Source organism: Schistocerca cancellata, chromosome 3 (assembly GCF_023864275.1).
Source record: "Schistocerca cancellata isolate TAMUIC-IGC-003103 chromosome 3, iqSchCanc2.1, whole genome shotgun sequence".
Taxonomy (NCBI): domain Eukaryota; kingdom Metazoa; phylum Arthropoda; class Insecta; order Orthoptera; family Acrididae; genus Schistocerca; species Schistocerca cancellata.
Genome location: NC_064628.1, coordinates 761,044,973 through 761,063,346, shown reverse-complemented (window position 1 = coordinate 761,063,346; position 18,374 = coordinate 761,044,973). Strand labels below are relative to the sequence as shown.

Genomic DNA, 18,374 nt, shown 5'->3' with positions numbered 1-18,374 from the left:
CATTTTTCTTTGTTTTAGATTGCCTTTTGGGTTATTGGTTGCATCCCTAATATGTAGCTTAGTAGTTCATTTCTAATTTGCTCTTCCCTGTTGCACCCTTTCACATATCTTAGAAGTTTCATTTATGATGCCTCTTAGTTTCCGTAAATCATTGTTTCTCAGCATCCAACGTTCTGCCCTATGTAATAGAGTGGGAACTGCCATGACTTTATAAAATTTCAGTTGTGTCTGTTTCCTTGTTTTACCCTTAAGTGCTCTCCTTATTGTGCTACATGTCCACTGGCAAGTTTTAGTTTTTTTTTCCTCTCCATTCATCCATATCTTGAACATACATGTCACATCATCTATGAGTATATAAAAAATGATGTGTCCTGACTGACTCATCATCATGTAGCCCAAACTACAAAGGATAGAAATTTGAAATTTGAAGAGAGTGCTGATCTTATATTGTGGGTTTGTTTAAGAAGAGATTTTTCAAAATTCCACTTCTTAAGAGGGTGAAACAGAGAATGAAACTATTTTTGAAAAAATGTTGCTATTGCAGCAATTCTGAAGCTAGAACGATGAAAATTGGTTCTCAGTTTGTCTGCCAGAAATAAAGAATTATGTCAGTGTTTTTAGAAATGTAATCCCCATAGGGTCAGACAGTTGATTTTTTAAAAATAAATCAATATTAAATAACTACCAAAGCAGTTTTAAAGCGACATCTATGAAAATTTGTTTTTGGATTCTTGCTTGGAAATAAAAAATACGTATTTCAGTATTTTTGGAAATTTAACCCCAAAGGGGGTGAAATAGAACCTGACTGATTCATCGACCCATTATAACTGCTAAGGATAGGAACTTGAAATTTGGAAAGGGCAGTGATCTCATACTGTAGGGACAGTTTATGAAGGGATTTTTTGAAATTCCACATCTAAGGGGTGAAATCGGGAATGAAAGTTTTTTTAAAAAAATATTTCACTGTTAAAGCAGTTAAGAAGCTTGAAAATTGGTATTTGGTTTTACACTTTTTGCACAGTGTGTTGATTTACACATGAGCAATAGACGTAGCAACATCAAAATTTGATTAAGTAAAAACAAAAAACAAAATTGTGCAGACCATACAGTCAATGTGAGCAAAGCAGTGGGTGCCAAGCTAGCTCTGAAGATTTGAATTGGCTACCTGTCCTATCAGTTTATTATAAAAAAAACTATTTTTGTTTGATCTGTGTGAATTTCTATAAAGGCCATGGTAAATTGTGCAAGTAGTTTTCGTTGTGTTGTCAATGTTGCTTATGTATTATTGAAACCACTTGCAGCGTGTGCCTTTAGTCAGAAGATGACCACTGGCTGATCAAAAGAGTTACAACATTATGAAATTGTCATGTGATTGTGCTATGAAAAATACAAGAACATAGTTAGTCGATCACTTAATCCCCAAACCAGCATATATTTTCCTTGAAAGATTAACTATGTAGCATCAGTTGATTCCACTCAGAATAGTGAAAATCGTGGTGCACCAACAAAACACATCTTCTGCTTGGGATGACTAACAAATGTAGTATTTTTGCCTATCCTGTATTTGAATCTCAAGCTGATGGTCAGTGTAGTATGTGATGACATCCTAGTTACCTAACTGGCAAAGTAATTTGTTTATTGTGTGACAGGATGCTCTCTCTTCAACACAGCTGTTATTTCTCATTCAATTGCACAAGTATAAAGGAATCTGAATCACTTGTGTAGTTGGTACTTGTCAAAGAGGAGGTGGTTGTAGGAATCAGTATTTACGCCTACCAACCAACACTCAGAATATTTTTGATGTGATAGTATGTAATCAGTCAGTAGTTCACTTACTTACTTAGTGGTGATCTTTGCTTCATCTTTCTCATATTTGTTGGCCTACTTTAAAGAATGAATCAGAGATGGCAGAAAATCATTTAGTAGATGTCGTTTCAGAAACACATTCTTATTCTTGTGCCATAGTTATGTGCAATTTTCATAAAATTTGGAAGATTGAAATTTCATTCTTTTGCTGCATTACTTTATTGTGCATGTAATTTCATTGCAGCTGCCTATGCAGTTTTTCAACAAGGTATTTGTTGTTGGCTATAGGCACATTTGTTTTGCTGTCTTTTTCTTTTCTGAAATTTTTGAGGCTGCAATAACTGATCTTAAATTTTATGTGCTTTACAGGGAAAAGCGCAATCAAACTTCGGCTATCTCTAACAGAAGAGGAAGTAAAATACCGCAAAAAGAATTTTGACAGTAAGTACCATTGTGGGTGGTGGTGGTAGTACTAGTAGTAGTAATAGTAGTAGTACTTGGCATTGTTGTCCTATTCTAAATGCATATCATTACTTTATAAATGCTACCAGTGATATGAAATTCTTTGCAAGTGAAAAACATCACCCAATGCGATTGAAAGCAAATAATGGGTATATGTAGCCAGAATTAAAATTTTAGGTGTGCATGATGATTAGATATGACTCAAAGGCTAAGTGGATAAGTGTCATTCTACAAATCCAAATAACTTGGTTTCAAATCTGAGCCATTCTTTGGATTTTTTTCCGACACTTATCACTTTTTTCACCTCAGTCAATGATCTGTTAATATAAAAAATGCCAAGTTACTGTGCAGTTTGGAGTCCACATTACACTGTAGGTCTCGATAGAGGTGACTCGGTAAAACAGTCAGAGATTGGAAGAAGGCAAGGGCATACCACTTGCCATAGTACAACTGGTTCAAATCAATCTTTGGCTTGAGGACAACTTTACATTTTACTCAATTGCAACTAATATGACTTGAATGTTGTCCCTGGCAAATGGTTGCATCTTGTCTTCACTACCACAGTTAGTAAGGCCTCCACAGTTGTCAAATTATCTTCTTCCAGATGGTGCAGTACCCCTGAATGTACACTCCTGGAAATTGAAATAAGAACACCGTGAATTCATTGTCCCAGGAAGGGGAAACTTTATTGACACATTCCTGGGGTCAGATACATCACATGATCACACTGACAGAACCACAGGCATATAGACACAGGCAACAGAGCATGCACAATGTCGGCACTAGTACAGTGTATATCCACCTTTCGCAGCAATGCAGGCTGCTATTCTCCCATGGAGACGATCGTAGAGATGCTGGATGTAGTCCTGTGGAATGGCTTGCCATGCCATTTCCACCTGGCGCCTCAGTTGGACCAGCGTTCATGCTGGACGTGCAGACCGCGTGAGACGACGCTTCATCCAGTCCCAAACATGCTCAATGGGGGACAGATCCGGAGATCTTGCTGGCCAGGGTAGTTGACTTACACCTTCTAGAGCACGTTGGGTGGCACGGGATACATGCGGACGTGCATTGTCCTGTTGGAACAGCAAGTTCCCTTGCCGGTCTAGGAATGGTAGAACGATGGGTTCGATGACGGTTTGGATGTACCGTGCACTATTCAGTGTCCCCTCGACGATCACCAGTGGTGTACGGCCAGTGTAGGAGATCGCTCCCCACACCATGATGCCGGGTGTTGGCCCTGTGTGCCTCGGTCGTATGCAGTCCTGATTGTGGCGCTCACCTGCACGGCGCCAAACACGCATACGACCATCATTGGCACCAAGGCAGAAGCGACACTCATCGCTGAAGACGACACGTCTCCATTCGTCCCTCCATTCACGCCTGTCGCGACACCACTGGAGGCGGGCTGCACGATGTTGGGGCGTGAGCGGAAGACGGCCTAACGGTGTGCGGGACCGTAGCCCAGCTTCATGGAGACGGTTGCGAATGGTCCTCGCCGATACCCCAGGAGCAACAGTGTCCCTAATTTGCTGGGAAGTGGCGGTGCGGTCCCCTACGGCACTGCGTAGGATCCTACGGTCTTGGCGTGCATCCGTGCGTCGCTGCGGTCCGGTCCCAGGTCGACGGGCACGTGCACCTTCCGCCGACCACTGGCGACAACATCGATGTACTGTGGAGACCTCACGCCCCACGTGTTGAGCAATTCGGCGGTACGTCCACCCGGCCTCCCGCATGCCCACTATACGCCCTCGCTCAAAGTCCGTCAACTGCACATACGGTTCACGTCCATGCTGTCGCGGCATGCTACCAGTGTTAAAGACTGCGATGGAGCTCCGTATGCCACGGCAAACTGGCTGACACTGACGGTGGCGGTGCACAAATGCTGCGCAGCTAGCGCCATTCGACGGCCAACACCGCGGTTCCTGGTGTGTCCGCTGTGCCGTGCGTGTGATCATTGCTTGTACAGCCCTCTCGCAGTGTCCGGAGCAAGTATGGTGGGTCTGACACACCGGTGTCAATGTGTTCTTTTTTCCATTTCCAGGAGTGTATTAGCTGCACTGATTGATCAACTCCCTAAACCTTTCCTACTTTTGGGAGATTTTAATGCCCATAACCCCTTGTGGGGTTGCACCGTGCTTACTGGCCAAGGCAGAGATGTTGAAACTTTACTGTCTCCGTTCAACCTCTGCCTCTTAAATACTGGGGCCGCCACACATTTCAGTGTATACTCCATTAACCAAAACGAGACGTGCTGTAAACACGGCAAGGTGCATGACCACAGCGCTGCCGTCAAGGGCTGTAGAAGGCAGGGGCATCAGAAATTAAAAAATGTCATTTTTTTTTCATAATTTGGCACCTGAACATTATAAAGTGATCCGAGAACTACCTTCTAACGCCTTTTTTTACATTAAATTAAAATTTATTGTCACTGAAAAAGAGAGATATTTAAGCTTCCAGGAAAAGTTGTTTTTTCGCTTTACTCTATATTTATCATGCCATATCTCCTAAACTACGTATCGCACAACAAAATAATTTTATAATTGCCTTCAGTACTATATGTTGATGACGTCTGCAAATTTTCTGCCCAATAGAGTCAGTAATAGTGAAGTAATAACTAAAATATCACGTCTGATGCAGAACTTTTACCAAATCATCATCCGAAATATAGTAAGCGACAAACTTTTCCCCTTTAAATTTTTTTGTGGGGGTGTAAGCGAGAAAAGTTTCAGAAAGGTTTGAATTTAATTTTGTAGTTTGTTCGAATGCGATGGGTGCAACCGTTTGTCCTTTATGAGCGATGCATTGTGTGGTTCGCAGGCGCGGCGCTCAGTCAGTGTGGGCATCTCAGTTGCAGGTGTGAGCTCGTTAGTGGGTGTGGTACAGCGGCGATTTCAGGATATCTTAAGTTCATCTATAAAGGTGCTTGAAAGACTAGTTGTTGATTATTAGAGTAAGTATATGTGTTTGTAGTCACGCTGAGCATTCACTGTTAATGTGTGCATCCAATAGCATCACATGGTTTCTTATTTTATATATTCACTTATTTCATTAGCATCACATACGGCTGTCCTCATTATGTCATCCACGGATTCAGCGAGCGAGGTCGACGTGTCAGTTCTGAGTCCACCAAAGAAGCGAGCAAAGAAGAAATCATTAAGTTCTTCTGAGAAGCACATGGTGCTTAATGTGTATAAAACGGAACTGTTACATCCAGAGCAGTCGATGAGGGACATTGTTTCAAAAGCAGCTGCAGCTACAGGTGTTGGACGTTCTTCAGTGTATCGTGTGAAAAGTGAGTACAAGGCCACACACTCTTTGAAGTCTCCCAAGAAAGGAAAATTATGACAGAAACCTTTCTGAAAGTGTTGATGACATCAATAGAAATGTGATACGAAGGAAAGTACACAAATTTTTTTTTGTAACGAATTGCCAACAATTGACAAAGTGCTTACAGTCGTGAACGAAGATGCAGATCTGGGCAGTTTTTGGAGAACTTCAATTTATAAGTTATTGAGAGAAATGAATTTCAAATATGTCCGGCATGGGCACGATAGCATGCTAATAGACAGGCATGACATCATTTTATGGAGGCGGCGTTATGTTCGAACCATTAAACGGTTGAGATATGAAGGCAGACCTATTTACTATTTGGACGAGACGTGGGTGAATGCAGGACATACCCGAAGTTATGTCTGGGTAGATGACACCATAAATTCCTCAAAACAAGCGTTTCTGTCCGGATTATCCACCGGAAGCAAGGGCCCATCAGGTAAAGGGAAACATCTGATTATCGCACACATTGGCAGCAAAGCAGTGTTCATTGAAGGATGTTTGTGGGTTTTCGAATCCAAGAAAAGTGGAGATTATCATGAGGAGATGTGCGCCGAAATCTTTGAGAAGTGGTTTCAAGATGTTCTTACTCGGCTTCAGGAAAATGCAGTTATTGTTCTTGATAATGCGCCGTACCATTCTCGGAGAAAAGAAAAAGTTCCCAATGTGAATTCCAATAAGCACGAAATATCAGAGTGGCTAAAATCTAAAAGCATCGATTTTGAAGACAGTATGTTGAAGAAAGAACTTTTAGATATAATTAAAAATCACAGAACAGCGTACAGTGAATACGCAATAGAGAAAATTTTGAAGAATGCAGGGAAAACTGTTCTCAGAATTCCTCCGTACCACTGTGAGTTAAACGCCATTGAGTTAGTGTGGGCCAGAATCAAAGGCTATGTTGCAGCGAAAAACAAAACATACAAAATGCCGTTAGTTAAAGTACTGCTAGAAGAAGCAGTAAGAACAGTGACTGCAGAGGATTGGAACAAGTGCATCCTCCATGTCGTAGAAAAAGTGGAAACTCAAATGTGGAAATTAGACTGCATTATAGAGGAGAGAGAGGAGCGGTTTGTTATAAACCTCAATCAACACAGTTCAAGTTCGACAGAGTGAACCTTGCTTCGTCCTTTATCATTATTATTACTGGTATTGTTATTAAAATTAACAATTAATTTGTTTGAATGGAGCGTTTTGTTAGCAATCTGAATGAAAATAAATCTGCTTCGACACAATGAACTCAGTTTAACATTATTGTTAAATTTATTTTGTACATTGTTGCCCAGGTTTCTCACGGTCTGCTGTGGCAGCTCGGCAGCCAACCGAACGCTGCCAGCTGCAAAGCATGCGCCCAGGATTTTCCACACCCCTACGTATCACGTGAACACTGAATGCTTTCTTTGGAAACAAGTGTAGTCGCTCACGTGACACTGTTTATGTTTCGTCCCAGCTCTCGGTGAATAGACTATAGCTCATGGTAGTTACTCGGCCATTGATTTATCAATTTGCAGTCCAGGACTTCTTCCATCTATCCACTGGAGAGTATATGACGACCTGTGTGGTAGTGACCATTTCCCCATCTTCCTGTCACTGCCCAGCATCAGGCCCACAGACGCCTACCCAGATGGGCTTTAAACAAGGCAGACTGGGAGTCTTTGACCTCTGCTGTTACCGTTGAATCTCCCCCACATGCTAACATCAATGTCATGGTTGAGCAGGTGACTACAGCAAATGTTTCTGCAGCAGAAAACGCTATCCCTTGCTCTTTAGGGTGCCCTCGGCGTAAGGCAGTCCCTTGGTGGTCGCCAGAAGTCGCTGAAGCAATTAAGGAGCATCGGTGAGCTCTACAGCGGCATAAGCGGCACCCTTCCCTGGAGCACCTCATAGCCTTTAAACGGCTCCATGCCCGCTTTGGCCAACTTATCAAACGACAGAAGCAGGAGTGTTGGGAAAGATACGTCTCGACCGTTGGGTACCATATGTCACCTTCCCATGTCTGGACAAAAATCAGACGTGTTTTCGGGTACCCGCCCCCAACCAGCCGCCCTTTTTCCCTTACGAAGAGGCAGCAGAAGATTAGGAGGCTTATGAGTAGTGGCTTCAGCACCACTTGCTCGCGTTTGGTGTCATAGATGCAAACGTGTGTAAGACTTTGTTCCTTGCTTGAATTTCCCCTTGTATTTACCAGTTGTTGTCCCAGTTAGCCCTGCTCCAGGAACCAGCATCACTTTTGTTTGATGAAATGTGTAAGTTGCTGTCAAATTATTACCGTAAATGCACGATGCTTGTAAGAAGCACAATGTGGTACATTGTGTTGTCCACCAACTGCTCATCTTTGAGGGCAAAATCCTGTAAGTGAGAAAAGAATGGCTCGAGATTAAGAGTTAAAATAAGAACTTGACAATGAAGCAACTCTTAAGTCACTTTGATGGAAAGAATACGTGATGTACACTCCTGGAAATTGAAATAAGAACACCGTGAATTCATTGTCCCAGGAAGGGGAAACTTTATTGACACATTCCTGGGGTCAGATACATCACATGATCACACTGACAGAACCACAGGCACATAGACACAGGCAACAGAGCATGCACAATGTCGGCACTAGTACAGTGTATATCCACCTTTCGCAGCAATGCAGGCTGCTGTTCTCCCATGGAGACGATCGTAGAGATGCTGGATGTAGTCCTGTGGAATGGCTTGCCATGCCATTTCCACCTGGCGCCTCAGTTGGACCAGCGTTCGTGCTGGACGTGCAGACCGCGTGAGACGACGCTTCATCCAGTCCCAAACATGCTCAATGGGGGACAGATCCGGAGATCTTGCTGGCCAGGGTAGTTGACTTACACCTTCTAGAGCACGTTGGGTGGCACGGGATACATGCGGACGTGCATTGTCCTGTTGGAACAGCAAGTTCCCTTGCCGGTCTAGGAATGGTAGAACGATGGGTTCGATGACGGTTTGGATGTACCGTGCACTATTCAGTGTCCCCTCGACGATCACCAGTGGTGTACGGCCAGCGTAGGAGATCGCTCCCCACACCATGATGCCGGGTGTTGGCCCTGTGTGCCTCGGTCGTATGCAGTCCTGATTGTGGCGCTCACCTGCACGGCGCCAAACACGCATACGACCATCTTTGGCACCAAGGCAGAAGCGACACTCATCGCTGAAGACGACACGTCTCCATTCGTCCCTCCATTCACGCCTGTCGCGACACCACTGGAGGCGGGCTGCACGATGTTGGGGCGTGAGCGGAAGACGGCCTAACGGTGTGCGGGACCATAGCCCAGCTTCATGGAGACGGTTGCGAATGGTCCTCGCCGATACCCTAGGAGCAACAGTGTCCCTAATTTGCTGGGAAGTGGCGGTGCGGTCCCCTACGGCACTGCGTAGGATCCTACGGTCTTGGCGTGCATCCGTGCGTCGCTGCGGTCCGGTCCCAGGTCGACGGGCACGTGCACCTTCCGCCGACCACTGGCGACAACATCGATGTACTGTGGAGACCTCACGTCCCACGTGTTGAGCAATTCGGCGGTACGTCCACCCGGCCTCCCGCATGCCCACTATACGCCCTCGCTCAAAGTCCGTCAACTGCACATACGGTTCACGTCCATGCTGTCGCGGCATGCTACCAGTGTTAAAGACTGCGATGGAGCTCCGTATGCCACGGCAAACTGGCTGACACTGACGGTGGCGGTGCACAAATGCTGCGCAGCTAGCGCCATTCGACGACCAACACCGCGGTTCCTGGTGTGTCCGCTGTGCCGTGCGTGTGATCATTACTTGTACAGCCCTCTCGCAGTGTCCGGAGCAAGTATGGTGGGTCTGACACACCGGTGTCAATGTGTTCTTTTTTCCATTTCCAGGAGTGTATATGTAACAAGCTGGCCTTAACAAATTGTTTCTGAGTTTCATCTTTTTGTAAGATTGTCATACAAGTCTTGTGAGTTTAATACTTCCTTCTGCTCACAACATTTTTTTCAGTTCTACTTTCTTAAATAAGATTATCTTATAATTTGAAGGGTCTATGTCCAGAAAGTCAGTGCTGATGCAAAATACCTTGAAGGAAGCCTTGTACCAGGAGTTACAAGACAAGGTAACTCGGCATTTGTAAAGGATGAAAAATAGTGTTGATGTAGATTGTCCCTCTTTGACTGATTTTTATTTTTTTTTTTTTCTTACTGTTCTTCACTTTTTTCTGCATGCAGCATAACTTGACTTAAAGGCTATCGTGAAATTGTCATCAAGTATATAGTCACAGTTTCAGAAACTAAATGCCGGAGATGGATTGAAAATTTTTTCGCATCAGTGTTATCGAGTTGCAGATTAATCTTCTAATAATTTGCCAGTTGACTTACGAATAGGAAACCATGATAAGGTGCATTAAATGCTTATGTTGACCGAAGCCAGGATCTTGCCTTCATTCGAACAAGAAAAATAAATATTCTTCTCAAACAGCTCTTTCCCCCAGTGAGGTAATTAAAACTGATCTTTCAAGACTCAATCTCGAACGTTAAAACTGCATTTGATACCACATACCATGACTTGCACATTTGTTATACGAAATAGTATCCTTTTATTCAGAATGATGTCAGGTACTGCCAAGTTTTTGGTAATAGTCATGGTGGTGTTGCTTTGTGAAAATGTGATGTTAAAGAAATCCAAGAATAGTAGGCTGGAGAACACCAGGCACCTTATTGCTACCAATAATGTAAACATTGTCAGTTTCCATCCAAGTTTCCGTGTATCTTTGAAAAGAGTTATGTTTTGAGCAGGAATTGCACAACCAGTACGAAAAAACAGATCCTCGCAACTGACTCAAATATAGGATGATGGCAGTGGAAGCACAACCAGCTATTATTTAATAATTATTCTAGATTTTTATACGCATTGTTTAGTTGACATGTATTGCTTGCTGCTGTATCACAACAAAGTACTTGAATTTATCAATTATGTACCCCACTTCTCCGCTATTTGGTAAACACAATGGTTTGCTCTTCTGGAGATACTGGTACTCCAGAGATTTCTTATTGCCTTGAAAAGTTATTGTTGTTGTTAGTCTATCAATCTTTTCAACACCTGTGAGTGCAGGGAATAAATTTCCATCCCAATCAAACATCAATTCTTTGCAGTTTTTAAAGTTAAATTTATACCTTTTTTGTATACCTAACTTCTCTTAAAAATTTTGTAAGGTCTTAAAAATAAGTATGATCTATTTCCAATTTTCAGCTGTGCCTAAAATCTTCTGCAGCAGTTATTAATAAGCAAACTCCATTTCCTTCACTGGTCTTGCATCAACAACAATTTGAGATGGACTGGAATTAAAATAGTGCAAAATACCTCTGCTTGCTGGAATTCTTGACCTGCTGTGGTTATTGCTCTTTCTGATTTTTACTGAATAACGACAGACATCGTTTCACAGTTACCATCATAACTGATAAGCTGGTTGTTGTTGACTCATCTATTTTTATGCACCATGGTGATGAATGGCAAACCGTTGTTCCATTTCTTCATAAGTCCATTTTCTGTTTACAGTTTGCATTGGAGTGCACTTCAGCGATCTTTCTTCCATGTGTTTTAGCCATGGAGGCCAGTCATCCTTTTTGGTGTTGAAACATCATAGAATTAACATTATCTGTGTTCTTCATCTGTTCCAAAGCATCTTAATGACATATTACAGAAATGGTTCATTATATCCGCAGAAAATTTTTTTTCCTTGTCTGCAGATCCAGTGTAATGTTTTCGTAAACCTTTTAATTCATAAGAGAGTTTGAATTGCGTACCACGGTCTTGGTAAATTCCTGTAATAGAAATATCTGCTTTTTGCCAACAAATGTAAACGTTTTGAATCACCACTGCTCCATTTTACTTTTTTGTAAGCTATATTACTTTTAGATTGTTAAATAAAAGTGTAAAATTTGCTGGTTGAGAGATAGTTTCTCAGATGTTTGATTAGAAACTTGCCTGACAAAGTTTCCTTAATGTATGCGATGAGCTGGAAAAAAGAACTGATGCCATTTTTATCAGCCTTGAGAAAGCAAGTCACAAAAGTCCCTTCGCACCATTAGCACACATTGTTGGAAGCAAGAATTGAAAAATCATATGTGAAAGACAACTTCATATTTGCTTACAAATTAAGTAAACCAAGCACATAATGTCGTAAAAATATGGATATTATAAAAGTAATCAATGTGGTGGTGGTGGTGGTGGTGATTTCTAGGTTTACCTAATAATACACACATCAAAAAAAAGTTTTGCATCACCCCGGTTCCCAGAACTCCTGGACAATGACGTTGGCTGTGGATATTGTATCACAGACACAGTCCCTTTGACTGTTCAGAGATGTCACTAAACCTGCCCAAAGATGTAAACAACCATGCACGAACAGCACTTATTAGATGGAGGTGGTCCGACAGCCGATCAGTTCTAGTCATTCTACCAGGAAGGAGGTACATGGCTCTTGTTGTCTGTAGTTCAACCATGCCTAGACAGTCAATACCACGGTTCAATCGCATCCACATTGTTACTTTGTGCCAGGAAGGGCTCTCACCGAGGGAAATGTCCAAACGTCTCGAAGTGAACCAAAGCGATGGTGTTCGGACATGGAGGAGTTACAGAGAGAGACATGCCTCACTCAGGCCGCCTAAGGGCTACTACTGCAGTGGATGACTGCTACCTGCAGATTATGGCTCAGAGGAACCCCGAAAGCAATGCCACCATGTTGAATAATGCTTTTCGTGCAGCCATAGGACGTCGTGTTATGAATTAAACTGTGCACTATAGGCTGCATAATGTGCAAATTCATTCCCGACGTTAGTGGCGAGGTCTGTCTTTGGAACCACGACACCATGCAGTGCGGTACAGATGGGCCCAGCAACATGCCGAATGGACCACTCAGGATTGGCATCACATCCTCTTCACCGATGGGTGTCACATACACCTTCAACCAGACAACCTACATACGCCAATGATGGTCTTGGAAGGCGCCATAATGGCTATACGATACGTGAATGCCATCCTCCGACCGATAGTGCTACCATATCGACAGCATATTGGCGAGGCACGCGTAGTCATGGATGACAGTTCACACCCCCATCGTGCACGTCTTGTGAATGACTTCCTCCAGGATAATGACATCGCTTGACTAGAGTGGCCAGCATGTCCTCCAGACTTGAACCCTATCAAACACGTTGGGGATAGATTGAAAAGGTCTGTTTATGGATGACATGACCCATGATCTACGCCGAATCGCCGGTGAGGAGTGGGACAATCTGGACCAATAGTGCCTTGATGGTAGTATGTCACACCGAATACAGGCATGCATCAATGCAAGAGAACATGTTACTGGGTATTAGAGGTAACGGTGTGTGCAGCAATCTGGACCACCACCTCTGAAGGTCTCACTGTATGGTGGTACAACATGCAGTGTGTGGTTTTTGTGAGCTATAAAAAGGGCAGCAATGATATTTATGTTGATCTCTATTCCAATTTTCTGTACAGATTCCGGAGTTCTCGGAACCTAGGTTATTCAAAACTTTTTTTTATATATGTTTATTTACTAAACATAATTGTAATGTAAAACATTCAGTGTTTTTTTCATATTTATTTAACAGTAGCAAATCACAAGCTACATGTGACAATTAAAGTGATGAAAATTTGTTCTAATTTATATTGCTAGTGAATACAAGTGATTGAAAATGAATAAATGACTTTGTAAGCGAAAATTTCAGAATTTCATGAACATTGAGGGACCCTTTACAGTTGTTTTGTTGTGCTAAACAATTACACAGACTAGACTTTTTGTTGATAAGGGATTGGGAGCCAAACTTTTAGAAAGTTGAAAAATAAGCACCACGGAATATTGTTGATTGAGGTTGCACAATGACCAATTAGAAATTGTGGTAGAGGTCACAAATACTGTATCACTGCCATAATTAATATCGTGTAATGCACACTGATTGTAAATTTCCCCTTTCAAAAACACGGGAAACTTAATGTTTAAAAACTCCCTTTTGTTCATGAAAGCCACCCAAAGCCTCACTCCAGTTTGTTTGTTTTGTTGTCTGCCAAGTCATTGTCCTCAACTGCACTAATTACAAGAAACTCAGTGGGTTCTATGTTTTCTTCATTAATTGTTTTGCAATTTTCCTACCATCTGATGTTAAAGTTTTCCTCCCTTCAAGCCAGTACCTATTTATTTAAGCAGCTCTTCACTTATCATCATTAGTCTTAAGGTAAATCCGAACCACAAAACTGCAAAGGTGGAGAATGACAATGTATGTTGTTTTGTGTCTTTCTATTATATTTGCTTATAGAGATAATTGACTAACAATCAGTTTATTTGTTATTGTTTTATAGGTGTAGAAGAACTGTTGAGCAAACAAGTAAGATGTACCTCTTGTGCAAAGGAACTGCGTAGCCGCATTGTGAATGGCAGTGAAGTTCTGTCACATCCAGTGTTGGACGTTCTCTTGTGCAAAGTAATGAACTGACTCCTGAAACTATAGCTTACATTATGCTTCACAGTTTTGCAAAATCAAAATATTGCCTTAGTTTTTGTGGATTAATGACATGTGTTTTCTTAGCTATTGTCAATTATGTTATGTTAGATGCAATGGAAAGGAGATAAGATTTGGTACTTGAACCATGTGCTGCTCGACGATCCAGAATATATTTGCATTTACTTATGTTATTCGTGATATATGTAGCACCCATTATGTTTATGGACCAATTAGTCTCATGTACTGTAAGCAGCACATACCGATCCAGATGTAAACATGGTGTCATAACATTAAAATATGATACATATTTTATTGAAGGAAATGTGACTTGCAGTGATTTTCATATCAAAGCTTGCTTTGCTTGGTGTGAGAGAACTGATTGAAGCAACTACTCGGATGTTCTGCTGAACAAGATAACTGATACATTTCCAGAATGAGATTTGATGTGCGCTGATATGAAACTTCCTGGCAGATTAAAACTGTGTGCCAGACTGAAACTCGAACTCGGGACCATTGCCTTTTGTGGGCAAGTGCTCTACCATCTGAGCTATCCAAGCATGACTCATGACCCACCCTCACAGCTTCAATTCTACCAGTACCTCATCTCCCACTTTCCAAACCTTACAGAAGCTCGTCTGTGAACCTTGCAGAGCTAGCACTCCTGGAAGAAAGGGTATTGCGGAGACATGGCTTAGCCACAACCTTGAGGATGTTTCCAGATTGAGATTTTCACTCTGCAGCAGTGTTTATGCTGATATGAAACTTCCTGCCAGATTTAACTGATACATTGCATATTCTGTATTTTTCAGTCTTTTAAGTTAGCATTTATTGCTCAAGGGTGAAATGTTCATCACCTACTGTGCATTTTTGCTCTGGTAGATGCTATTATGACTGTATATACAATGTCACCCATAGTGAGCTAATGAATTTTGTATAAATTATGGGCACATCTCACTTGTGGATGAATGTGTCTACAGGCACTGTAGATAGGTAATACGTGTCATTTGCCAAAAAGTGTCGTCTTCCAATTTGTCAGCAGAAATCGGGTTAATTTGAGGCTAAGAGGCTGGTGAGAACCAGTCATATTTTCTATGACAAAGTTGTGGCTTCAGTATTTGGAAGATTTGTGATTAGAAGAAGGAACCACATAATTCACAAACAATGTAATACAGTGAGGAAAGGTACACTCTGTAACTTTGAGATGAGTCGGTAGTATAAAGGTGGATGTGTCAGCATAGGAAATTTGTTTGTAACTACAGTTAATGGAATTATGTATGTGACAGGTGTGCTGCAGAGCATTCGATGAAACCACCACTGACTTGAAAGCAGTGCTATGATGTCCTTCCTCACTGTCTTAACCAATTTCATACTCCCCACTTATTGTGTCATCCTTGAGAGGGAGCCATACATATTGGTGTGGCAGATGAGTGTGGGAAATGGGAGGACTGACTCTTTGAGTCGCTTAGATGTTGGAGATGTGTAGCCTAGAGTGTATGAGTTCATTGATTCCATAATTTTGATGATATCTTTACCATATAGACACATGGTGCTACTGATAAGCTTGATTTAGTGGAATATCATTTTTACTGCCCAGGCTCACCTGGTCCTTATCTAATTCAGATGTTATGTTGGTGAATGTTGATATTTGTGCTGATGAAAGTAGTCTTTCCATTTGTTAAAATTCACTAACAGAAAGAACAGTACTTGCACTTTGACTTGTCTCCATGTTCAGGCGAAACGCCTGTTCCTTGCATCTCCTGTGCACCTCCTCGGCCTATTTCCTTACCATATGATCCTTGTCCAAGTAAACTGCTAAACTGGTTCTGTGTACTCTCCTACCACAAGCTACATCACTTGCATCAAGTGTAGGATCTACTTTATTACAAAGACATACTTCTTGTGAGACAACCCATGTTAAAAATATCAGTAGCTAGGCAACAGTTAGTCTGCTTTGTAAGTTGGTGCAATAATCCCTTTGTTGTCAAAATGGATGAACTGACACAGAGAGGGTTTACTTGGGTAATGTGTAAGAACCTGTCAGTTGACTAATGCTGTGTTACATTATAATGATTATTTCAGTGCCTGTTTCACCATATGAGCAATTGGAGCTATGCCTCGCAGGTATAACATTCTCAGCTAAAAAACTGTAGACTCCTTTTGATGGATGGTCTTCTTTACAACCTGTGCCAAGGCCAATACTTAAGGGGAGTTGGAATGCCCTATCTCGCCAATGTTAAATTTGCTAACTTTGTGTACCTTTTTCTTTGGAACTATTATCTTCAGAACTTTGAAATTCTGGCAGAGGTTTTCAGCATATATTGTGAGCCCACTGAACTAGAACCAATGTTTTCTTTTTGTTGGTATAGTATTTATGAATTTTTTACCATTAAGCCATTTTTTATTGGAAAAAGTATAACATAAACTTCCCTAGTTCAGAGAATAAGCCAGTTCTTGTCATGATTCTAGTTCAGTGGCCTCTTTGAACTGTTTTGCAGCATTTCTGAAAATTTGAATGTTGTTGGTTGAGTGGTTTATGAGATAAAGGTACATGTAACACTAAAAATGTCAAATGCCAGAAAATGCGATTAAAGTAATTTATTATGAAAATTCACAAATACCTTTTATTCTATTATCAAAAGTGTCCAGCAGAGTAATCAGGGTCATCTTCTAGTTCTTCTTCTTCACCTAGAAGCTTTCTTCTCCTTGCTGCCCTTGCTTTTTTTGTATTAAATTCAGCTGCATACTGAGCCTTCCTTACTCGCACGCTGTCCAGAAGCTGAAGACCTCTGATGGTGTTGATACCAGGAGCAATGCCGAGCCTTGCCATGACCTTTAGCCTACCCATATGACCATCATTGAATGAAATAACAGCATCACTGACTCCCCATTTCAATGTTTTTATCCCAACAAATACATTCTTAGGTACACGAGTCCAAATGAGGTTGTTGAACGACTCGTTTTGATTCTGGGTACAACCATGAAGACATTTTCGCAGAAGATCAGGATGCCCCAAGTCTCTATATATTGGTTTAATTACTTCCATAACAGCCAATGGAATATAATTTTTATGGTGATAAGGATCCCCAGTAGCTTGAGATTTTCTATAATTGCACCATGACTGAGGACCATCTGGACAAGCAAAATGTTGAGGATTATCATCAGTTGATGATCGATGTAAATATGTGGCCCATACAGCTTGTCTCATTTCCTGCAAATTATTTGCATTATTTCTTATTGCCATACCATAGTATTGTTGTAATTCATTTATAATTTTATCTGACAGGCGACCTCTAATGGTTTTACCATCTGACAAAATTTTGTCCTTCAGATTCTGTTTCAGTTTCCTTAGACGAGTGCCCATTCGTTTCTGAACATGACCGACACATTCTAGTTTAGTTATTGTCTTATTGACATATGGCATGGATTCTGTAACACTTTTGTATGCCTTGGAGTCCCCATCTCCAAGGAATTTTGTGTAAAATACTCCCCGTTCTTTTTCTGATCTGCTAAACATTTTCACAGCAGCGGCAGCCTCCATGCCTCCACTCGTACCTTCATAATTCTTGCTACATATGTGAGCTGCTTCTATCTTACCAGATGCACAATGGTAACAATGTTTAGTGAGCACTTCATAGTCCAAAACTTTACCGCTGTCCACACTAGTAACAGTAGCAACAGCATTTTTGGATGTGTGACCCCTTTTCTGCCAGGTTCCATCAAAAGCAACAGGGATATCTGGGTTTCCTTCATTTATATATTTTGCTTCACTGGCAGCAGCTTTCATTGATAAATCTGCTACAGACTGAACAGCATCTCCTATCACTTCAGTGTAATTGTCAATTTTAGCAGGTGGAGGTGGAAGATTCATTATGGCACAAAATGTTTGAGCAGCAGTATGTCCTTTACCAATTGCTCTCATTGCATACATTAGCCTGATATTACTCTCAAACAAATTGCTACTGCATGTTTTAGAGCTCCAAAAACAGGTCTCATTTTCACAACTGGCACAAACTATAGCAATTTTGCAGGAAAGTCCTATAGATTTTGTTATGTTCATATCAAAAGAACCTCCACAAAGATTACAACACAAACATTTCTTCATAAACTCAGTAAAAACAGGAAAGTCGACTAAAACATATTGTTCATTAGAAGCTTCATCTGTAATTTCACTTGCACAGTTTGATAACTTCTTTTTTGATGCACTGGTGGGCGTGTCTCCTTCACACATCTCAGCTGTACAAACGTCAGAACTTTCACCAGCATCAACAGGTG

At 41.5% G+C, this 18,374-nt stretch overlaps 1 protein-coding gene across 2 annotated transcripts in view; it reads left to right on the top strand.

Annotated features, from left to right (window-relative positions):
- The window catches only part of LOC126175787 (transcriptional regulator ATRX homolog), a 483,984-nt gene that overhangs the window by 60,561 nt on the left and 405,049 nt on the right, over positions 1 to 18,374 (top strand). For both annotated transcript variants that reach the window (XM_049922765.1, XM_049922764.1), the window contains exons 3-4: positions 2,176 to 2,247; positions 13,960 to 14,081. In XM_049922765.1, the coding sequence (XP_049778722.1) occupies positions 2,176 to 2,247; positions 13,960 to 14,081 (194 nt within the window). The remainder of the gene's footprint in view (positions 1 to 2,175; positions 2,248 to 13,959; positions 14,082 to 18,374) is intronic.